General features: G+C 41.8%; 1 protein-coding gene across 1 annotated transcript in view; it reads left to right on the top strand.

The window, feature by feature from the left end:
* The window catches only part of LOC117524952 (protein unc-13 homolog C-like), a 495,429-nt gene that overhangs the window by 444,044 nt on the left and 26,153 nt on the right, over positions 1-25,232 (top strand). Inside the window, 2 exon segments of the mRNA XM_034186767.1 lie at positions 3,892-3,972; positions 23,130-23,277. Coding sequence (XP_034042658.1) covers positions 3,892-3,972; positions 23,130-23,277 — 229 coding nt within the window.

Below are 25,232 nucleotides of genomic sequence, written 5' to 3'. Positions count from 1 at the left end.
TATTAGGGCATGAAATACTCCACTGAGTTTTGGAGGTGATCCTGATCTGGATTCTGGATCAAGATTTCACTTTATATAGGCTTTGAAGGATTCTATCAAAACTGATTCACAGATTTTCACCAAAGTTTTACCACACATTGGTGTTAGGCCTTGGAAGATTCCATTACATTTTGGAGGTGATCTGGATCCATATCCGGATTCTGGATCAGGATTTCACTTTGTACACTTTTAAAGATTATGTCAAAAATACTGCACAGATTTTGAAAATGTGAAGCGCTCTGAATACTTTCTTGATGTACAGTACATGCTTATTAAATCTTGTGTGTGTGTGTGTGTGTGTGTGTGTGTATATACCAGACACCAGATGCATATGATTCTATCTTGAAGTTTTGTAGCAGACTGCAAAGTGATTTTTGTAGCATAAAGATGTGTTTTAGATATGTTGATATTATCACTTGTGGACAATTTTACTTTGAATAATGGGGACACCACCTATGACTGAATGATATTATAACAAGGTTATAATATCAGTGATTTTAGTGTCAGTCAATAGGAAATATTAAATCAATCTCTGATCTTCCGTTCAGAAGTTCTACAGGTCAAGGTCTGAGTCTTCTGTAAAACCATACAATCACAGACAACTTCATACGTTTAAAACATTTATTTAACTCAGTCAGGAGTTGAATAACAGGACATATCACAGTAAGGCAATTTTATGATGACGAAAACCCAGGTCTTACTTGATGCACAGTGCAGATAGGATCTCTGTGAGGTCAGATGCTGGGAGCTGTTTCATCTCCAGTCGATGAATCGCCCGTCTGCACAGCTGACTTGGAGAATCTTGACAAAGTGACTCTGCCGGTCACCGCGCCCGGTTTCATTGGTTACCAGAGGCGATTTATGTCGTTACGCTGTGATTTTTGACGGCGTTTTGAATCGCTGTGCGGCTCAGGCTGACATGGATGTATATATCTCTGCAGCGGTTGCCGTCTGGGATCGTCAGAATAAAGGTTTGAGTGTCTTTATTTTGTTTTCGCCAAAAACAAAAATTTGTCTTTCGTCGTCATCTTAAGAAGCCAGGTCCAGTCAAAACTCGATACAAAAATAGTTGACTTGGTAAGAAAAATGTTCACGAGATAAATTTGGAGTTTAAGAAGAAAAAGGTTTTATACTCAACAAAAATATAAACGCAACACTTTTGGTTTTGCTCCCATTTCGTATGAGATGAACTCAAAGATCTAAAACTTTTTCCACATACACAATATCACCATTTCCCTCAAATATTGTTCACAAACCAGTCTAAATCTGTGATAGTGAGCACTTCTCCTTTGCTGAGATAATCCATCCCACCTTACAGGTGTGCCATATCAAGATGCTGATTAGACACCATGATTAGTGCACAGGTGTGCCTTAGACTGCCCACAATAAAAGGCCACTCTGAAAGGTGCAGTTTTATCACACAGCACAATGCCACAGATGTCGCAAGATTTGAGGGAGCGTGCAATTGGCACGCTGACAGCAGGAATGTCAACCAGAGCTGTTGCTCGTGTATTGAATGTTCATTTCTCTACCATAAGCCATCTCCAAAGGCGTTTCAGAGAATTTGGCAGTACATCCAACCAGCCTCACAACCGCAGACCACGTGTAACCACACCAGCCCAGGACCTCCACATCCAGCATGTTCACCTTCAAGATCGTCTGAGACCAGCCACTCGGACAGCTGCTGAAACAATCGGTTTGCATAACCAAAGAATTTCTGCACAAACTGTCAGAAACTGTCTCAGGGAAGCTCATCTGCATGCTCGTCGTCCTCATCGGGGTCTCGACCTGACTCCAGTTCGTCATCGTAACCGACTTGAGTGGGCAAATGCTCACATTCGCTGGCGTTTGGCATGTTGGAGAGGTGTTCTCTTCACGGATGAATCCCGGTTGACACTGTTCAGGGCAGATGGCAGACAGCGTGTGTGGTGTCATGTGGGTGAGCGGTTTTCTGATGTCAATGTTGTGGATCAAGTGGCCCATGGTGGCGGTGGGGTTATGGTATGGGCAGGCGTCTGTTATGGACGAAGAACACAGGTGTATTTTATTGATGGCATTTTGAATGTACAGAGATACCGTGACAAGATCCTGAGGCCCATTGTTGTGCCATACATCCAAGAACATCACCTCATGTTGCAGCAGGATAATGCACAGCCCCATGTTGCAAGGATCTGTACACAATTCTTGGAAGCTGAAAATGTCCCAGTTCTTGCATGGCCAGCATACTCACCGGACATGTCACCCATTGAGCATGTTTGGGATGCTCTGGACCGGCGTATACGACAGCATGTACCAGTTCCTGCCAATATCCAGCAACTTCGCACAGCCATTGAAGAGGAGTGGACCAACATTCCACAGGCCACAATTGACAACCTGATCAACTCTATGCGAAGGAGATGTGTTGCACTGCATGAGGCAAATGGTGGTCACACCAGATACTGACTGGTATCCCCCCCCCAATAAAACAAAACTGCACCTTTCAGAGTGGCCTTTTATTGTGGACAGTCTAAGGCACACCTGTGCACTAATCATGGTGTCTAATCAGCATCTTGATATGGCACACCTGTAAGGTGGGATGGATTATCTCAGCAAAGGAGAAGTGCTCACTATCACAGATTTAGACTGGTTTGTGAACAATATTTGAGGGAAATGGTGATATTGTGTATGTGGAAAACATTTTAGATCTTTGAGTTCATCTCATACGAAATGGGAGCAAAACCAAAAGTGTTGCATTTATATTTTTGTTGAGTGTAACTTGAAAAATCGTGAATGGAAGTTACTTGCACCAGCGTGTTTGACTTCACAGAAGTTTGTGTAAAAGTTATCTGTAGAAAAAGGAAAAAGCTGATTTGTTGTTGCACGCACAGACAAGAAATCAGTTCAAACAACACATGGTTGCAAGAACAAATGGTCATAAAAATTGGGACGGTGGAGGCGACTGTCTCAAGACCCAAGAAAAAGAGATAGGTGAAGGAGGAAGAGCGTAAGAGGCGAAAGAGCAAGAGAATGACTTTTCTGGGGGCGCATGCTTTTGAAGGGTTAAAAGCTCCACCCGCAAGAATTCTAGTTTTCTCTGCGTTTCTTTGTCTGATTTTATAATAAATCAATGTCCATTTTTTAAATTCCTGCTTAAAACCAAGCAAGTCCTGTATCACAAAACTCTAGTAAACAATTTCCTTTGAAATAGCATGCAACACAATCATATATGAAAAGCACACATTTGATAAACTTTCTACAATCTATGCTCAGAACAAAAGGCACAGGATATATAAATTCCATGTGTGAGGTTAAATGATCACATATTGGTTTCTCCCCTTTCTTTTCTTTTCTTTTTTTTTTCTTGTTACAACAAACAATATTACGACTTTTTTAAATGTAACTACAACTTTATAACATTCCACGAATTGGGTACATGTCCTTCCCCAATTCACCAAAAGGGGTCACTCTTGTTCCATGTACTAGAAGTGGCTGGTTTTTGGATTTTATCATAAACATGAAATCCGTCAATCTGAGGTCGATTTTGACCAGAAAAACTGTATTGTGATCTCCAAGTTGATAGCAATTCTTCTGTGATATGAACCTATTGGAATTTTGCTGTGAAGGCACAGTTCTGGGACTTTGGGGAAAAGTATGTCCTTCTGGGGTCTGTGTTTTTAGAGGAAAAGGCGGATGCTGACCATCTGGCTTTCGAAGCTGATAAGAAAATTATCGGAAAAGTATCCAGATGTCATTTATGATGCTTAATTGTGGAAAAGTTTTTCTAGCGTTGGAGGATTTCTTTTTTTTTTTTCTTCTTCTTTCTTTCTTTCTTTTTTAGCTTTCTTAACATGCTTTATTTTGGTTTCCATCCAGGAGCATGTAATTCGGGAGGAAGCCAGAAGTCTGACTCCACGACAGTGTGCTGCCATGGACCTTGTACTTCCCACCATCAAGGTTAGTGCACCGCTGCATTAGTCTGTGGGAGAAAACGTTTTGAGCAGTGCATTCTGTGACATGTACATTTTCAGATAATCTTCATGATTCTTCACTGGACATAGCAAAATTAATTTGTTTGAAATCCTAATTACAAAACACATACTTCTTGACCTAATTTACTGTTTAGTCTGACAGTTTTTATGTTTAAAATGTATGTTTTTTTCCTCTTTATTTGAATGGTTTGTGTGTTGTAATCACTTCGTTTTCTGATATGGTTTGAGGAAAAGGGCATTTTGCAAGTTTAGAGGTTAGCCCTTGTGGAGCCACCTCTGAGGGTAAAATGTGGCTTGATTTTACTTGTGGCCCTGCAACAAACTGCTGTCCTGTCCAGGATGCCCTGTGACTGCTGGGATAGGCTCCAGCACCCCCCCCCAAATCTGTCACAAGTTAAGTGAAGTCTGGGAGCATGCACTGGTGCCATCCCTTGCTGCATCCATAGCACAATGGAACCACCTTGAGTACTGGATGCCACGCACCCAGGCAGACAAATGACCCATCACAATAGAGACAAAAAAAAAGGTAATCTGTAATAGCAGCTGAAACAGATGTTTGTTATAACCAAGCATTGTTATAACCAACCATCAGCTGTTTGTTGCCATCGGCTCATGACACAAGGAGAGCTTTTTTGTGCTTCCTCCCACTGAAAATGCTTAAACTGCTGGGAAGACAATGTTTGTGGGTGCTCGATCAGCACTTTTCTGCCAGTTAAAAAAATAAATTAAGCAAAAACCATGATATCGACACAGGACCGTATGGAGAACACTAAACGACACTGCTCTGATGTAATAGCAAGGCAGACTAGAAAAGAAAAGCATGTTAGTCAGCACCAAAATAGGATCTATCCTTTATTGCTTTTATGTTTCCTGTCAGTGTTGCTAGGTCTTTGTTTTTAATGTTGTAAAAACATTGCCAGGTTGGATAAAGTATAATTCACATTTATAATATTCAAAAGTAACATGGCATAGGTGAAAACCTGTAGACATACTCTTACAGTATGAGTCAAAAGGTTGGACCTACTTCCCCCTTCAATTGAATAGGAAAGTGTATCCAAACATTTAACTGGTACTGTTTTCACCTGTCGCCATGCTCTTACAATACGAGTCAAAGATTTGGACCCACGGGGAAAGTAGGTCCAAACTTTTGACTGTTACTGTTTTCACATGTAGACATGCTCTTACAGTACCAGTCAAAAGTTTGGACCCACAGGGAAAGTAGGTCCAAACTTTTGACTGGTAGTGTTTTCACCTGTGGACATGCTCTTCCATTGCCAATCAAAAGTTTGGACCCACTTTCCCATTCATTTGAAGGGGAAAGTGGGTCCAAACCTTTGACTGGTATTGTATACTTGATACAATATATAGCTCTGGCTTTTCTTTTTTTTCCCCCCCCTCAGGCCATCAATATTATTAATTAATGGTTGGTTATAAATTTGTGAACAAGGAATGAGATTTTCTTTCCAGCTTCTAAAGGGCAGATACAAAAGAAAAATACAGAAAATATGAAGTGTTTCACTGTTGATTTACTGCCATGCCGCTGGTAGTAGTAAAACGTGTATGAGACATTTTCTAGACCAGCTCATAGTTCTCCAGAGAAAAGAGAATTATGGTGGCATGCCATCGGGCGAACACTGCATCAAGTGCAGAAAAAAAGCCTAATTGATTCTGCTGTTTCCAAGGAAACTACCAGCAGGCTAGATCAATAATGATGTTGGAATGTATTTCATCGCCATTCTAATGAGAACAGACAATTAACTTAGTTCAATAATGCCTGAGGAGAGTTTGCTGATCAGATCAAGAAGTGCTAAGAACAGAATTAACATCTTATTCTTCAGGTATACAGTTTGCATAGCATTACATTACGAGAACCTTTAGCTAAATTAAAAATATTGATGGCATTTTTGTTGAAACCATCTTCAGTCTCAACATTGCCTAACTGTTTTTCACTGGACTGTATTTTGCAAAATGATGCAGTAAATTGGCATATGGTAAACAGACTGCATTTATATAGAGAGAGCTTTGATGGTCAAACTGCTTGACAGTGATTCTCACCGTCACCCACACACAAACATCAAGGTGGTGACATTGCAAGGCGGTTGCTCCACTGGGCCAAGGCCCCTGAATGATTTTCTGACGCAGATTTGAACCGAGGATCCTGTGGTCACTAGCCCACTTGACCATCACCTCCCCATATCTTCAGTGTGATACACTATAAGAAATCAGGAAAAATAATTGTGGCAGTCAGTAATGGTTACTTTTTTAGACCAAGCAGAGGGAAAAAAATATGGAATCACTCAATTCTGAGGAATAAATTATGGAATCACCCTGTAAATTTTCATCCGCAAAACTAACACCTGCATCAAATCAGATCTGCTCGTTAGTCTGCATCTAAAAAGGAGCGATCACACCTTGGAGAGCTGTTGCACCAAGTGGACTGACATGAATCATGGCTCCAACATGAGAGATGTCAATTGAAACAAAGGACAGGATTATTAAACTCTTAAAAGAGGGTAAATCATCACGCAATGTTGCAAAAGATGTTGGTTGTTCACAGTCATCTGTGTCTAAACTCTGGACCAAAATACAAACAACATGGGAAGGTTGTTAAAGGCAAACATACTGGTAGACCAAGGAAGACATCAAAGCGTCAAGACAGAAAACTTAAAGCAATATGTCTCAAAAATTGAAAATGCACAACAAAACAAATGAGGAACAAATGGGAGGAAACTGGAGTCAACGTCTGTGACCGAACTGTAAGAAACCGCCTAAAGGAAATGGGATTTACATACAGAAAAGCCATCATTAACACCTAAACAGAAAAAACAAGGTTACAAGCAATCGTGGACTGTGGATGACTGGATGAACGTCATATTCAGTGATGAATCTCGAATCTGCATTGGGCAAGGTGATGATGCTGGAACTTTTGTTTGGTACCGTTCCAATGAGATTTATAAAGATGACTGCCTGAAGAGCCAGATTGATGAAAAGTACTGTTTGTCACTCATTAAGTCCATGCAACAGAGACTGCAAGCTGTTATAAAAGCCAGAGGTGGTGCAACAAAATACTAGTGATGTGTTGGAGCGTTCTTTTGTTTTTCATGATTCCATAATTTTTTCCTCAGAATTGAGTGATTCCATATTTTTTCCCTCTGCTTGGTCTAAAAAAGTAACCGTTACTGACTGCCACAATTTTTTTTCCTGATTTCTTATAGTGTTTCTTAAAGCCAGAAAGTTGCTATTTGAAATGACTTTAGTTTTGTGTCATGTCTGTGATCTGCATTTTTCTACAAAATTAAACAACTGAATGAACATCCTCCGAGGCCGGTGATTCCATAATTTTTGCCAGGGGTTGTATTTTCAGAGACTGACTCACTTTAAACATTTCAGGGTTCTCACCAGGATTTCTTCACAGCATAGCAAGTGCTGCAGGCGCGAGTATTGTGGGGGCAGTAGTCTGGGGGCAACCACCCCTCTCCTCCCCCCAGACAATTTTGAAATTCATAACCCACTGAGACATTATTTCCTGCGTTTTGTAGGCCAAATTTTGTGAATTAAGATTTTGATCGTTGTTACAGCTTACTTTAAAGCCAAAAGAAACTAGGTATCAGGTCAAAACATGGAAGGAAGGAACATGGAGGAACATCAGAACTACCAGTTTATGCAACCCCTGGCAAAAATTATGGAATCACCGGCCTCGGAGGATGTTCATTCAGTTGTTTAATTTTGTAGAAAAAAAGCAGATCACAAACATGACACAAAACTAAAGTCATTTCAAATGGCAACTTTCTGGCTTTAAGAAACACTATAAGAAATCAAGAAAAAAAATTGTGGCAGTCAGTAACGGTTACTTTTTTAGACCAAGCAGAGGGAAAAAAATATGGACTCACTCAATTCTGAGGAAAAAATTATGGAATCATGAAAAACAAAAGAACGCTCTAACACATCACTAGTATTTTGTTGCACCACCTCTGGCTTTTATAACAGCTTGCAGTCTCTGAGGCATGGACTTAATGAGTGACAAACAGTACTCTTCATCAATCTGGCTCCAACTTTCTCTGATTGCTGTTGTCAGATCAGGTTTGCAGGTTGGAGCCTTGTTATGGACCATTTTCTTCAACTTCCACCAAAGATTTTCAATTGGATTAAGATCCTGACTATTTGCAGGCCATGACATTGACCCTATGTGTCTTTTTGCAAGGAATGTTTTCACAGTTTTTGCTCTATGGCAAGATGCATTATCATCTTGAAAAATGATATCATCCCCAAACATCCTTTCAACTGATGGGATAAGAAAAGTGTCCCAAATATCAACGTAAACTTGTGCATTTATTGATGATGTAATGACAGCCATCTCCCCAGTGCCTTTACCTGACATGCAGCCCCATATCATCAATGACTGTGGAAATTTACATGTTCTCTTCAGGCAGTTATCTTTATAAATCTCACTGGAACGGCACCAAACAAAAGTTCCAGCATCATCACCTTGCCCAATGCAGATTCGAGATTTATCACTGAATATGACTTTCATCCAGTCATACACAGTCCACGATTGCTTTTCCTTAGCCCATTGTAACCTTGTTTTTTTTCTGTTTAGGTGTTAATAATGGCTTTCGTTGAGCTTTTCTGTATGTAAATCCCATTTCCTTTAAGCGGTTTCTTACAGTTCGGTCACAGACGTTGACTCCAGTTTCCTCCCATTCGTTCCTCATTTGTTTTGTTGTGCATTTTCGATTTTTGAGACATATTGCTTTAAGTTTTCTGTCTTGACGCTTTGATGTCTTCCTTGGTCTACCAGTATGTTTGCCTTTAACAACCTTCCCATGTTGTTTGTATTTGGTCCAGAGTTTAGACACAGCTGACTGTGAACAACCAACATCTTTTGCAACATTAAGTGATGATTTACCCTCTTTTAAGAGTTTGATAATCCTCTTCTTTGTTTCAATTGATATCTCTCGTGTTGGAGCCATGATTCATGTCAGTCCACTTGGTGCAACAGCTCTCCAAGGTGTGATCACTCCTTTTTAGATGCAGACTAACGAGCAGATCTGATTTGATGCAGGTGTTAGTTTTGGGGATACAGGGTGATTCCATAATTTATTCCTCAGAATTGAGTGCGTCCATATTTTTTTCCCTCTGCTTGGTCTAAAAAAGTAACCGTTACTGACTGCCACAATTATTTTTCCTGATTTCTTATAGTGTTTCTTAAAGCCAGAAAGTTGCCATTTGAAATGACTTTAGTTTTGTGTCATGTCTGTGATCTGCTTTTTTTCTACAAAATTAAACAACTGAATGAACATCCTCCGAGGCTGGTGATTCCATAATTATTGCCAGGGGTTGTACACAGCAGTTTTCTAAAGAAAATCCTTACAAATGTATTTTTTACTTCAAGATTAATTTATGATTGCTGTACATTTTGAAATCAAAAAAGTTTTTTACATTAAAAAACTTGTAATTAAAATAGTTTTTTTTTTTTAAAAGAAAAAGAGGTTCTTTAGAAAACTTTGATGTTCATCTGTAAATTAAAACCTTAACTTATCTGTTGTTTTTGCTTCACATGAGATGATTTCTTGATTAACATTACAAGGAACCTTGGGCATTTATTTTTAGACAAATAAAATAACATGAAAAGTAATGTGTACATTTTTAACTCTGGTAGATTCCTTCATTCATTCATATCTGCATTTCAACCAGGAAAAAAGACACTGTAAATAAATATAAATATTTATTATAAACACAACAGAGATGATTTAACAATGACTGCAGTGTGTCTGTTAATTAGGATTTCTCAATGTGGCATAACCCTCATGATGAAATAATTTTTGTATTTACTCATTTCAACATTAAATTGTGTCCTCTTTGACTACTTGATTGATTTTAATGTAATCAGGACAGAGTAATTAATAAAATATGAATTTGACTATACTAGTGATTGTGAATGCTTTGAAATTGTGCACAGTTGGGGCAGACGTCTGCCTGTGCAAATGTTTTTTTTGACTGAATTTTGACTTCATGGACGTGTTCAATGATTCATTCATTTAATGTTAAAATATAAACGGAAAGAGATTTTCACATAATTAAATATTTGCTTTATTTAGAAGCATAGCAACAGGTGTGTGTTTTTAGCATGGAGCTGTATATAAGAACTGGAGAGCGCAGTCGCGCTGAGCCATGTGCCAACAAGGAGGCGTGATCGCCATTTTAATTTCGGGCAAGTTAGTGATTTACGTTCACTTAGTCTCGTCAAGAAACAGGTGGAATATGCCAGAAAGCTGCGCATGTTGGCAAAGCCACAAACGGAGGAACAAGGGAGACAATATTTCCTTCCACAAGTAAGTGGTTTTGGTTATTCTTGTCACTTTGTCCATGATATTTGGATGATAAACAGCTGTATGTTTCCTGCCGCACCTGTGTCGCCCGATGACATGGACCCTTATCTCTTCACTTATATCTAGTTGATATTTTCCATTGCCTTTGTTTGCAATTACAGAGGTCAAACGTTTCCTGCAGTTTTTCACCAGGTTTGCACACACTGCAGCAGGGATTTTGGTTCAGTCATCCATACAGATCTTCTCTAGATCTTTCAGGTTTGGAGTTTCAGCTGCCTCCAAAGATTTTCTATTGAGTTCAGGTCTGGAGACTGGCCAGGCCACTCCAGGACCTTGAAATGCTTCTTACGGAGCCCCTCCTTAGTTGCCCTGGCTGTGTGTTTGGGGTCATTTGTCGTGCTGGAAGACCCAGCCATGACCCATCTTCAATGCTCTTACTGAGGGAAGGAGGTTGTTTGCCAAAATCTCGCAATACATGACCCCATCCATCCTCCCTTTAATATGGTGCAGTCGTCCTGTCCCCTTTGCAGAAAAGCACCCCCAGAGTATGATGTTTCCACCCCCATGCTTCACGGTTGGGATGGTTTTCTTGGGGTTGTTCTCATCCTCTAAACATGGTAAGTGGAGTTGATTCCAAAAAGCTCTATTCTGGTCTCATCGGACCACATAACCTTCTCCCATGCCTCCTCTGGATCATCCAGATGGTCACTGGTGAACTTCAAACGGGCCTGGACATGGGCTGGCTTGAGCAGGGGGACCTTGCTGCCCTGCAGGATTTTAAACCATGACAGCATCATGTGTTACTAATGTAATCTTTGTGACTGTGGTCCCAGCTCTCTTCAGGTCATTGACCAGTTCCTTCTGTGTAGTTCTGAGCTTTCTCAGACTCATCCTTACCCCACAAAGTGAGATCTTGCATGGAATCCCAGACCGAGGGAGATCGACAGTCATCTTGTGTTTCTTCCACTTTCTAATAAATAATCATAACAGTTGTTGTCTTCTACCAAGCTGCTTTCCTGTTGTCCTGTCGTCCATCCCAGCTTTGTGCAGGTCTACAGTTTTGTCCCTGGTGTCCTTAGACAGCTCTTTGATCTTGGCTATGGTGGACAGGTTGGAGTGTGATTGATTGAGTGTGTGAACAGGTGTAAACAGGTAAAGAGTGCAGAATAAGAGGGCTTCTTAAATAAAAATTAACAGGTCTGTGAAAGCCAGAATTCTTGCTGGTTGGTAGGTGTTCAAATACTTATTTGCAGCAGTAACATACAAATAAATTGTTAAAAAAAAAATCATAAATTGTGATTTCCGGATTTTTTTTTTTTTTTTTTGATTATGTCTCTCACAGTGGACATGCACCTAAGATGAAAATTTCAGACCCCTCTATGATTTCTAAGTGGGAGAACTTGCAAAATCTCAGGGTGTTCAAATACTTATTTTCCTCACTGTAAATGTATTATAATGGTTTAAGGAGCTGCGCTGCGTTGAACACAGCAGCAGCTCAGCCTAGCAGCGTAGCTTAACAGCGCAGATCCGTATAACTTTCAACACTAAGATTTGGGAATGTGTGGGTCTCAGAGTAAGTTTAATACTTTCCTGACATAATTTAATGTAAATTAATTTTACTGGCTCGATATCCAGGTCAAAATGGCATTTTAACACGTATTTTACAAGCATTTTTCTGTGTTCAGTCGTGAATCTCCATTGAAAATGCATTAACATCCGGGTACTTCATCAATATTTTGTCCGGTTAGGAGACGTCATGTCGCTGTCCATGAAGGGACGTTTTCGTTTAGTGTGCAACAATGGGACTGCGCTCTCTAGTTCTTATATACAGCTCCATAGTTTTTAGAGATGACAGGTCTCCTGGACAACCAGGGCGTTTAACCAGATGAAGGTCTCCCCTGCAGCTTCACCCTCTTGGTGGAGTTTTTGGAGACACTTTCCTCACACTTTGAAGAACAGACATGTTCTCTTCTTCCTTCTGGACTTCAGGTTTTGGTGTTCAGCTCCATCACTGGAGGTTTTTGCAATGCATCTGTATTTATGTTCCTGATGTGGGACAAGTCAAGAAATTTGTTTCATAAAATATAAAGCAACACAAAACAGTGCTGTGCTGTTTTGGCTGATTACTACGTAGTTAACATTAGGATTAAAAAAAATCTAAGTTATTTAAAATTGAGCTTGAGTCAGAACAGTAACCATTAAAATCTGTGTGGCTTTATTTGGTAAAAATAAAAATAGATCAAACAGTTTACGAATATAAAACGTTCATTCAGGTTGACAGTAATTTATTCAACATCCCGCAGCTAAAGGCTAGGCTAATGTTAGCTGATAAACCTTCAGCGATGTAGTAACGTCATGTTTTATTTTTAGATTATTTACTCACCTCAGAAAAATTTGCAGTAGCTCTGTTGCTCAAACTGGGTATTTGTACATATCTAAAAGCGAGTGTGTCTGCTCAACAGAGGTGTCAAATCCAGCTTCAGAAAGTAAAAACCCTCTCATGTGTTGCTTCTACCTGTGCACCTAAAACAGGTGATCTCAATAATTAGCTCATCCACCTGCCTGAAGAGCTGAAGTAATTATAATCAGCTGGTTTTTGGGAAGATGAAACAAATATGTGGCTGGAATTTTACTTTCTGAAGCTGGATTTGACCCCTCTGCTGCTCAATAACACCAGCTGCTGTCTCTCTCCCTTATCAACTGGTGTGGCTGTCTGTGTCAGGTTCAACCGGCCTCACTGATGAACAGTCACTGAAAAAAAGCTCCTCCCAGCAGGGTGATGTCCATCACTTGTTCTTCTGCTTTTTGATCATTAATCTTGTGGTTATGACTCTCAGACTGTTTTGTTTTTTAATTTTTGTTTTTTTGGGGTTTTTTTTTTTTAAAACACACAGCGTTTCACAAATACGGTGACTGTGAGACTTGTTAAACCTCCAGCAGAAATGCACCTGCTGAATCGCAGACAAAGAGGGATAATTACCAATAAAATACATCAGCAACCACTAATTATTACTGCATGTGCGCGGATAGACTTACAACCCCAATTCCAATTAAGTTGGGACGTTGTGTAAAATGTAAATAAAAACAGAATACAATGATTTGCAAATCCTCTTCAATCTATATTCAGTTGAGTACACCACAAAGACAAGAGATTTAATGTTCAAACTGATAAACTTTATTATTTTTGTGCAAATATTTGCTCATTTTGAAGTGGATGCCTGCAACACATTTCAAAAAAGCTGGGATGGGGCAACAAAAGACTGTGAACGTTGATGAATGCTCAAAGAACACCTAATTGGAAACAGGTGAGTGTCATGATTGGGTATAAAAGGAGCATCCCCAAAAGACTCAGCCATTCACAAGCAAAGATGGGGAGAGGATCACCACTTTGTGAACAATTGTGTGAAAAAATAGTCCAAGTTTAAGAACAATGTTTCTCAATGTTCAATTGCAAGGAATTTAGGGATTCTATCATCTACAGTCCATAATATAATCAGAACATTCAGAGAACTTTCTACACATAAGCGGCAAGGCTGAAAACCAACATTGAATGTCCGTGACCTTCAATCCCTCAGGCGGCACTGGATTAAAAACCAACATCATTGTGTAAAGGATCTTACCGCGTGGGCTCAGGAACACTTCAGAAAACCATTGTCAGTTAACACAGTTCGTCGCTACATCTACGAGTGCAAGTTAAAACTGTACCATGCAAAGTGAAAGCCATACATCAACAACATCCAGAAATGCTGCCGCCTTCTCTGGGCGCGAGCTCATTTGAAATGGACAGACGCAAAGTGGAAAAGTGTGCTGTGGTCTGATGAGTCCACATTTAAAATTGTTTTTGGAAATCATGGACATCGTGTCCTCCGGACAAAAGAGGAAAAAGACCATCCAGATTGTTACCAGCGCAAAGTTCAAAAGCCAGCATCTGTGATGGTATGGGGGTGTGTTAGTGCCCATGACATGGGCAGCTTACACATCTGTGATGGCACCATCAATGCTGAAAGGTACATCCAGGTTTTGGAGCAACACATGCTGCCATCCAAGCAACGTCTTTTTCAGGGACGTCCCTGCTTATTTCAGTAAGACAATGCCAAGCCACATTCTGCACGTGTTACAACAGCGTGGCTTCATAGTAAAAGAGTACAAGTACTAGAGTGGCCGACCTGCAGTCCAGACCTGTCACCCATTGAAAATGTGTGACGCATTATGAAGCACAAAATACGACAACGGAGATCCCGGACTGTTAGTCAAGGATAGTCTACACCAGGGGTAGGCAACCTGTTCCAGAAAGAGCCATGAGGGTGCAGGTTTTCTTTGCAGCCACTGACTCCACCAGGTGATTTTACTGATTAATATCACTTTGAGCAGATGGAATCAGTTAATCAGTGAAATCACCTGGTGGAGTCAGTGGCTGCAAAGAAAACCTGCACCCTCTTGGCTCTTTCTGGAACAGGTTGCCTACCCCTGGTCTACACTATACCTTTTTGGAATCATTATGATCAGAAAAATAATACAGTATACCTTTCAATATGATTGGAACACTTTAAAATTTTTACCCCCGTGTAATTCTTCATTGACCTCTGTCAGTCATTAGAGGTCAGCTCCAGGATACCTCCATATTTCAAAATAAGCATTATTTAGTTCAGAATATGTGTGCCAAATTTCATGCTTTAGTAACTAAAAAATGAACTTAATTTTACCTATCTGCTGTCCTAGCTGTTGCTGACATTCAACAGCATGTCGTTTCTGAATAAAATCTGTTCAGACTCAAACACCCCTATGCAGATGGCAACAGAAGTTTAAAATAAAGCAGTTTTCAGTCATGAACTGTCAGCCCTTGTAGCACAAATGTGCATTAAGCATCCCCGCGTAGACTTCAGTTTTAAATAATGTGCATGGTAATTAAGTACACAAGGAGCTGTTACTGCTGTCTTTGACTTTGCGCCACTGGTTGTGTCGTGGTTGCTCTTCCTCTGCAGGATCCTGTGACCAGCTTTTGGACATTTAAATTTAAAAACAAAGCATTGCACATTGCTGCACAGAAAAAGAGAATTTGGCTGGATGACCATCACCGATTTCCATGAAACTTTCCAGAAGTGAAGAACAATCTTAAAAACTTGGACCCATAACATTTTTTCACTTCATAAAATGTGCTGAACAACTTTAGACAATTTTAAAAATGATCCACTTTTGGCCACGCTTGCCATCTCTACATTGAAATATATAGTAAAAAAGCCGATTTTTAAAGGGAATGTTCTCAGTTCTCGACACCTGTATTGCTGTTCCCTGTGTACCAGAATTTTGGAAACATATTTTTCTAAATGTTTTTAGTGTCTGTAGCATGGCATATTGCAGTGTAAATGAGCAAAGTGACCTTTTCTGAGGGAATGACATATTCTCTAGTTACTGTCTTTAATGAGCTGTCTCAGAGAAAATCATGCGGGGGTGGTTGGATGACCGACTCCAGTTTTGATGAAATTTTCACCATATACCCTTCAAGTAGATTGATTCGGAATGGCAAAGTTAGTTTTTCCATGAGGCAAAATTTTACTTTAATTTTGGGCAGTTCAATATTTGATGTCAAAATGGCTTCAGATTATGTTACATTAAAATATAGTAAAAATGCACAACTTTGACATATCGGTTCCCAATTCATGATGGGTAGATACAAAAAGTGAGTGTGAGTCCTCATGCGGGGTGCCTGCAGTGACCTACAAAACCACTGTTTATTCTGTGGTATATCTCCTTATATTTCTATAATTGACAGTTTTGAATCCTATATAGTGCAGCAGATAAGAGAATATTTAGAGCGGAATACTGCAAATGGTGATACAAAGATCAATCTAATTATACTGCCGTGTGAACCAGGCCTTAGACATTACTCTTGACATAACTGATTAGCCACCTGAATTTTCAATAGGCAGCCAGGTAGGGGTCACACTTTTAAAATGCTCCAATCATGTTGAAAACTATACCACATTATTTGCCTGATCATAAAGATTCCAAAAAGGAATAGTTTGGACTATCTATGACTGAATTCCATGGAGTTATGGGGTAAAAAATAGCAAGAATGGTGACAAAGGTCAGTTTTGGTTTGTATAGGGGTCAAAAGTTAAAGTTGCTACAATTTTGGAAAAAAAATTGATGCAAATTATTGGTTGAGTTAAGAGCATTTTAAAAGGAGTAGTTTGCACCATCTGTCATTCTTAGTTATCATGTTACGGGGTAGCATATGTCATATGTCATCGAATCCAATGGACGTCGACCTTGTTTGACCTTTACTTTGGAGACCAAACATTCAACACTGTCAAAACTATTCCATTTATTTATTGTCACGGGGTTCTCCTCAAACTGCTCAAAAAGATAATAATAATAATAGCTGAGTCCAAGATTTCTCCCAGCAATATACTTTATTCAGGGCCAGCAATTTCCAAAAAAAAAAAATACTCAGACACCATATGGACAACAGCACCACCTATGCATCAAGACCAAAGCGCCAACACCATCTCTCCTCCTGGCAGCAATACCCCCCCAATACCCAAAGCCCCGCCCCTGGGCGTACCAAGAGATAATCAGAGGGGAATGTTTTTAACACTGCCCAAACAATCTATAACGCCAGACCAAAACTCAATCACAATAATTCCTTACCCATCTTTGGTACCCAACAATAAACAACAAAATGTAACAAATCAGACAACAAATCTACACACACAAGAATGGTTCAGCCCAAGGTCAGCTGACCGCTTGAAGCGCACCACAATGTTCTATTTAAAGCGCAACCAGGAAGCGCTTCAGTTTAGCCCTAAAGAATAGATGAGAGCTGCGCAACAACAGGTAAGAGAGTTTGTCAACATTCAATACCCAAAAATATGGACATATAGATCCAAAATGTGCACCCTCAACCGCGCTACAACTGGGAGGAAGTGTATATGAATTCAAGCAGAGAATCGCTGTAATCACACGGTCCCTGAGCACAGAGGGAGAGAGAAGGAGGGGTACGCAAAGCAGAGAGGGATGCGGTGCTGCAAGCACCCCGTCACAGTATCTCCTCCTCTCCAAAGTTGACGCTGCGCGGCAACCTGGAGAGATAATCAGCCACCACATTGTTCCTGCCGGCCCGATGACGGATTCGAAACTGGAACGGCTGCAGGGACAGGTACCACCGAGTGAGACGGCTGTTGTGATCTTTCATGGAATTCATCCAGGTCAGAGCATGGTGGTCAGTCTCCAGGTCGAACTCCCTTCCCAGCAGATAGTATCGCAAGCTTTCCAGGGACCACTTGATAGCCAGGCCCTCCTTCTCCACCGTCGAATATATGGTCTCCCGAGGCAGCAGCTTGCGGCTTAGATACAAGATGGGTTTCTCTTCTCCCGGAGTACCCTGAGCCAGGACAGCTCCGATCCCAAGGGCCGATGCATCGGTCTGGACCAGAAACCTCTGGTTGAAATCGGGACTCCGCAGGACAGGTGGTGTACACAGACAAGTCTTCAGGGTCTGGAAAGCAGTCTCGCAGTCCTCACTCCAAATGACAGGATTCCTCTGATTCTTCGCAGTGAGGGCGGTCAGGGGAGCGGCGATGGAAGCAAACTGCGGGAGAAACCTCCTGTACCAGCCGGCCAGCCCCAGAAAGGACCTCACCTCCCTCTTTGTGCAGGGCTGTGGACAACTGCGGATCGCCTCCACCTTGTCCAGCTGGGGACGGACCTCACCATGCCCCAGCCGATAGCCGAGGTATTTAACTTCCTCCTTGGCTCACTCACACTTGGCTGGATTCAGCGTCAGGCCCACCTCTTGAATCCGGCTCAGGACCCATTCCAAGTGCCGCATGTGCTCCTCCCAGTTGGCACTGAAGATGACAACATCATCCAAGTAAGCCGCACAGCAGTCTTCACACCCACGCAAGACACAGTCCATTAGCCTCTGGAAGGTGGCAGGTGCTCCATGCAGCTCGAAGGGCATCACAGTAAACTGGAAGAGGCCCGCAGGTGTCCGAAAAGCAGTGTAAGGGCGACAGGACACTTCCAACAGCACCTGCCAATAGCCCTTGCAAAGGTCCAACGTTGTAATGAACCGGCTCGTCCAATCTTCTCCAGCAAGTCGTCAATGCGAGGCATTGGATAGGTATCAAACTCTGACACTGCGTTGAGCTTTCGGAAGTCAGTGCAAATGTGCAGCGAGCTATCCTTCTTTACCACGATGACCACTGGACTGTACCCCTCGGACAGTGATGGTTCGATCACACCCAGACGCTGCATTTCCTCTACTTCCTTCAGAAGCTTCCCCACCAGATGTTGTGGCACCCGGCAGGACCGCTGGCGGATTGGACCCCTCTCTTTCAAATGGATGGCATGCTCGACCAGGTCGGTCTTCCCCGGGCTGATCTGTCACAATCTCCTCTGGAATACCAACCCTGGAAAACAACTGCACAAGACAACGCAGCACAGCAGGGGCAGTGACGGTGTGCAATGGAAACGCCTCGGGGAAACATGTGGCATAGTCTGAGACCACTAAGATGTATTGATGGCCCCGGCTGCTCTTCACTAACAGACCGACAACGTCCATAGCTATACGCCGAAATGGTGTGGAAATCACCGGCATCGGTCGGAGGTAGGCTCGATCGGATTGGCGTACGTGGGAGGTTTTCTGGCAGATAGGACAGGTCTTACAGTACATTTGCACATCAAAGTAGATGGAGGGCCAATAGAATCGGGAGGCTATGCGCAAAAAGGTTTTATTACGGCCTAAATGACCAGCCCAGGGCAAGGTGTGTGCCAAGTGCAGAATCATCTGTCGACAGGTCACCGGAACCACAAGGCGTTTGACACCATCAGTCACTGCATAAAGGACGCCATTATCAAGAATAAAACACTCTTTGTCCCCTTGTGTCAAATACCGGCACCTTGTTGACCAGGAGCCGGGCTCGGATCTGCTGGTGGCTGGTAGCTAGTTCGGAATACTTGTCTGGGCTGCCCCATAGATTGACGGCCAAGTCCACCGGGATGTACAGGTGGGCCTCCCCTCCGCGCATTCATATACTGCAGTGCTAGCTTGGCCGCAGCTAGTCCGTCCACAGGCTCGTGCTCCTTCACCCAGGTACAGATGTCAGCTGGAAAGACCCGCAGAAGCTGCTCCAGGATGACCTGTTCCCCGATCTGCTCCTTGGAGTGCTGCTCAGGACGGATCCATCGACGATAGAGTCCCTTCAGGCGATTGTACGTCTCCGTTGGGTTTTCCCCAGGTGGAACCAGGCTGGACCAGAACTGCTGACGATACGTCTCCAGCGAAATGTCAAACTTGGCCAGAAGCGCTGCCCTCAGGTCAGGATACAGGTGGGCCCTGTCCTCATCCATTGCCGTATAGGCCTCCAGTGCCTTACCACTAAGTAACGGCACCAGACGGCAGGCCCACTCATCCTGCGGCCACCCCCATGTCTTAACAATACGCTCAAAGTGAAGAAGGTAGTTTTCAATGTCCTCTCCCGCCACATACTGAGGGATTTTAGGGTCACCATAGGGTTGAACCTCAGGCCTGGGGCGTTCCTCTTCACCCCTCACATGAACACTGGGTAGATCTATAGAGGGACTTTGACGTCGCCGGGGAGCAGGTGTTGGCAGAGTCAGCCGTGGGCTTAGACCAGACTCCTCAGTTGGCGACTGAGCCCCCTCAGGTAACGGGACAGACATTGCTGCTTCCTGCTCATCCATGGGCGCTTGCTGGTCCTGCTGTGCTACTGCCAAACACACCCGGAGTTCTTTAAACCCAGCCAGGAATCCCTCCTCTCGTGTCTGCTGGCTTATCATAAAGGTTTTCATTAGGTCCAGGAGCTCACCTAATGACTCAGCTTCTCCATGATTTACCAGCTCCTCCTCTTCCTCCATTTTATGCCGCTGGGACCGACGTTTTCTTCGACATCGCCATCCCACTTCTGACACCATATGTCACGGGGTTCTCCTCAAACTGCTCAAAAAGATAATAATAATGGCTGAGTCCAAGACTTCTCCCAGCAATATACTTTATTCAGGGCCAGCAATTTCCAAACAAAAAATACTCAGACACCGTATGGACAACAGCACCACCAGTGCATCAAGACCAAAGCTCCAACACCATCTCTCCTCCTGGCATCAATACCCCCCCAAATACCCAAAGCCCCGCCCCTGGGCGTACCGAGATAATCAGAGGGGAATATTTTTAACACTGCCCAAACAATCTATAACGCCAAACCAAAACTCAATCACAATAATAAAAATTCCTTACCCATCTTTGGTACCCAACAATAAACAACAAAATGTAACAAATCAAACAGATCTACACACACAAGAATGGTTCAGCCCGAGGTCAGCTGACCGCTTGAAGCGCGCCACAATGTGCTATTTAAAGCGCAACCAGGAAGTGCTTCAGTTTAGCCCCCAAAGGATAGCTGAGAGCCAAAAATATTGACATATAGACCCAAAATGTGCACCCTCAACCGCGCTACAACTGGGAGGAAGTGTATATGAATTCAAGCAGAGAACCAGTGCGCTGTAATCACACGGTCCCTGAGCACAGAGGGAGAGAGAAGGAGGGGCATGCAAGGCAGAGAGGGACGCAGTGCTGCAAGCACCCCGTCACAGTCATCCTATTAGCGTAACCAATATTTTGCATCACTTTTTACTAAAATTGGAGGAACTTTAATTTTGACCTTTGTACAAACTGAAACTGTCCTTTGTCACCATTTTTGCTGGTTTTGCCCCATAACTCCATGGAATTCAATCATATCATGGTATGAGTGGAGAAAATACCTCTTTGTAATAAATGTATATTGGTATAAAAAATTAACATGTTTTTCATCAACTTCTTCTGCATTTAGAATGATCGATTTGATAACCTCACGGAATGCGAAGATACTTTAAACTGTGCATATTACAATTAACTTTATGCTAACAATATGTTCTATCAATTGATGTAGTCACAAACTAAATTTTATCATTGCAGGTGCTAAAATGTCCTGTTAAGCACCAAAGATATGTGAAAAATTGTAAAATTTGAGAATGACCTTGACCTTTATCAATGACCTTGACCTCTAATCACCAAAATAACTGTATAAAGTGATTCTGCATACTGGAAAACATAGGAAATCTTACTGGCTGAAATAAGCAGAAAATTGACTCATTTATGAGACATTTCAAATTTCCCGCTCACCCAGATTTGGCCCTGAAAATGCTCACCTGTAGGATTTAAAAAGTGTCAATTACAGAAATATATGGAAATATGCCACAGAACGAAACAATGGTTTTTGAAGGTCACTGGCAACCGTATGAGGAATCACACCCACTTATTGTGTCTACCCGTCGAGAATTGAGAACAGATAAGTAAAAGTTAGCCATTTTTACTATATTTTTAATGTAACACAAGCTGAGGCCATTTTCATATCAAATTTTGAACTGACCTAAATTTTGCCTGATGGACAAACTAACCTTGCCATTCTAAATCAATCTACTTGAAGGGTATATGGTGAAAATTTAATCAAAATCGGAGTCGGTCATCCAGCCACCCCCGCATGATTTTCTCTGAGACAGCTCATTAAATTGTACTGAGGACCTTGGTGGTCTTTGAATAAGGTGTCGTCAGGGGCAGTGTTGATGCATTGGTATCATGAGGCAGCACACAACAACTGCATCACAGATCAACAAAAATCTAGCACACATAGCCCGGAAGGACCTGGCCATTCCAACATGTACGGTGTTCTATCCCACCAATTCGGTGTCCATAGAAGTGCTGTGGAGCTAGCAGCCAACACAAAGGGTATCTCTTCAGTCCATACCAGCAGACCAAACACTGCTATCATTTACACCCCAGAAGAAAAGATTGAAATGGGTGTAACCAAGGTAGTGTGACAGTCTGGCAGTGTATTCTGGAATTTTTGCAAGGTGTATTTGAAGAATATACAGCTACGCTTTTTATAGGGAGTTTTAGAACACACATACAGGCAGCATGTGTACATAATAAAACTTCACTAAACCCACAGTAAAACTGGAAAAAAGTAAGTACGAATGGATATAACAAGAAAAATACAAATACTTCACTTGCTTCACGTCAGGGAACTTTGGTGGGATTCACTCACTCCGAGAAATCAGACTCTTAAAGGGGATGACAGACATGTTACATCCCAATAAACCATGGCCCAGTTTCATAAAGCAGTCTAAGGTTAGTTTACAGGTTAGTTGCGTGACAGTTTTCTTTACTTCCGGGTTTGTCCATCTCCTACAAACATGGCTGAGTCCACCGCAGCAGAGGAGAAGTGCTCCCAACCTAGGCATCTGTAAAAATCTCACCTTGATTATTACGGTCCCAAAACACCCGCTCCCACTGCAAGGGTCTCCTTCCTTCCTCCTCCACCAAGTGGTGGTACATGATAGCCGCCTTTTTTGAGGTAAGACGCTGAAGTTTTGTTGAAAAAAATACAATTAGCCACTTCTGTACCATGCTGAAAACTTTAGTCAGGTAACATGTAACATTAGCGGACTAAGCGCTTTGTGCAACCAACAAAGTGAGTTTTGTCCTCGAAACAAGATTAGACTGCTTTATGAAACCGGGCCCATGACTAATTGACTAAATACCTGCCTTTGCTCTTTGTGCTCAGATTATGCATTCTGTAAATAGCACAGTGGAGTTAGAAATGTACCAAATGCACTTGCACTATGTGGTATAGACCATGCACCATATATGTATCAAGATAGTATATGATGGATACTAAGTGATACATTAACCTGAATAATTCTAAAACTAGGTTGATATTTTCTTCTTCTGTAGCAATACTTCCATGCTGGAGGAAATGGGCTGAAAAAAAATTTCCTTGAGAAGAGTCCTGACCTGAAGTCCCTCAAATATGCTCTCAGCCTTTACACTCAACCTACAGATGCCTTGATCAAGAAATACATATGCACCCAAACCTCTCAAGGTAAGAATGGTTTAGCTTTAAGTTCATTAAAAATGCAGCTCAGGCAAAGGAGATATTTCAGTCTTCAACAGTTGGCTTTCATTGTCCATAAGAAGTAAATTATTTTAAAGAACAGAATAAACATCATATTACAAAAAAAATCCAAGAGAATGAAAATAATGTATAAAAAATGTACTTGCATGAGGAAAATGTGAAAAAGTTAGAGGGAAACATGGATACTTTCTGCAGCACATTTTTCAGCTGCCACTTGTTACGGGTCCTATCTCAATGGGCTGCAACAACCTGCGAATAGCAGTTACGAGGGATATCACTTAATTTTGCACGACATCCGCTGGATCGCTCGCTTCACTTGCAGGGCGTCGCGTCTGGATTTTCAATTTTTCAATGTTGGCAAGGTGACAAGGCTCCTCCCAGTGTGCTCCCAGAGCCATCGCTGGTGTCGCCCAACCCTCTGAATGTACTCGCTGTGACTCCTAACATGAGAGCTTCATGAGAGAACTGAGGTGAGCGGAGGGAGGGGCTGGGGCACACGTACAAGCTGCGGGGGAGCACTCTTAAATAGCAGAGATGATCGGTGAGGAACAGCCACATCTGGAAATGGCCGAGCTGCTGCCAACCTGGCCAACAGTTGCAGGACATCAGGACTTCTGGATTTAATGGGGTTTTTTTGTTTTTGTTGTTGTTTTGTTTTTTTAATTGAGGCTCTTTTCTTATCTGGAGTGCTCTCTCTCTTCCTCTCATTCTGTCTGTCTCTGCTCCCCTCCCTCCTCCCCCTGAGGATGTGCGGTGGGAGTTCTTTGATGCTCATTGTGAGGAGCGCATGATCATTGAGGAAATATAACCGCGTGCTTTCATTAAAGGCACACAGTGCTCAGTTCAGTAACAGCGTACGTGTCTTTAAACCGGGAAAATCTTTCTACTGTGCTGTGGAAATGTGATGTCATACAGGGCTGTGAAAACTCAGTGGATCTGAGGAATTCCACGGATTTCATCATGAGGAGGAGGGGGGCATGTTAGTGTTGTACTGTGTAATCGTGATCATCACTGAGTTTTTAAAATGCCTATCGCAAAGCGTTCTTTTTTTTAACATCGTGCAAGTTTTATAACTCCGTGGACAATGATCTGTATAACAGATACAGTTCAGTGTCCGTGGAGTTTGGCAAAGAAAATTGGCTCACTCAAAGCATGGCTGTTACGACAGTTGTAAGCAGGACTGGTTGGTTGCTACGGCGACGCTGTGTGCCTGCTCCAAGAAGCTGAAGCTAAAAGTAGCATGTGGACATTGCATACTTTAGAGCCATCAAGTTTTTAAAAGAAGAATTTTGCAGCATGTCTGTGTCATGGAGTGACGTCGTACAGAGGGAAGATGGCGAGAAACATAGTTTGAAAAAGTTTAATAAGGACAAGAATCCTTGGAATTGGCGCTGGCTTGAATTTAACACATTCGAAAGCTAAAAGAAATGGAAAAAGCAAAGTGCATCTTGTGCTCTCAGGAAACATGGTATAGGAATTTTTTTGTCTCTGGAAAATAAACACTGTTTTGTTCAAACAGGATTTCAGACATTCTGTGACTTTTTTTAATTAATGTAGACTTTCTTTCATTGGAAAAAAGACACCGTCGCTTTGAATGGACTTACAGAAATTTACCCAAGAATATGTGATTTTTTTACTATAAGGTATGTTATTTTACCATGATTTTCAAAATATTATAAAAGCTTTAGCTGTAGTTTTTGAAATGCTTTAACAGTCTTTTCAGTCTTCATGAAGTTCATGTACACGCAACAAAAATATAAACGCAACACTTTTGGTTTTGCTCCCATTTTGTATGAGATGAACTCAAAGATCTAAAACTTTTCCACATACACAATATCACCATTTCCCTCAAATATTGTTCACAAACCAGTCTAAATCTGTGATAGTGAGCACTTCCCCTTTGCTGAGATAATCCATCCCAC

This window comes from Thalassophryne amazonica, chromosome 2 (assembly GCF_902500255.1).
Source record: "Thalassophryne amazonica chromosome 2, fThaAma1.1, whole genome shotgun sequence".
Classification (NCBI taxonomy): domain Eukaryota; kingdom Metazoa; phylum Chordata; class Actinopteri; order Batrachoidiformes; family Batrachoididae; genus Thalassophryne; species Thalassophryne amazonica.
Note: the sequence above shows the minus strand (reverse complement) of the source record. Positions and strands in the feature narration are given on the sequence as shown.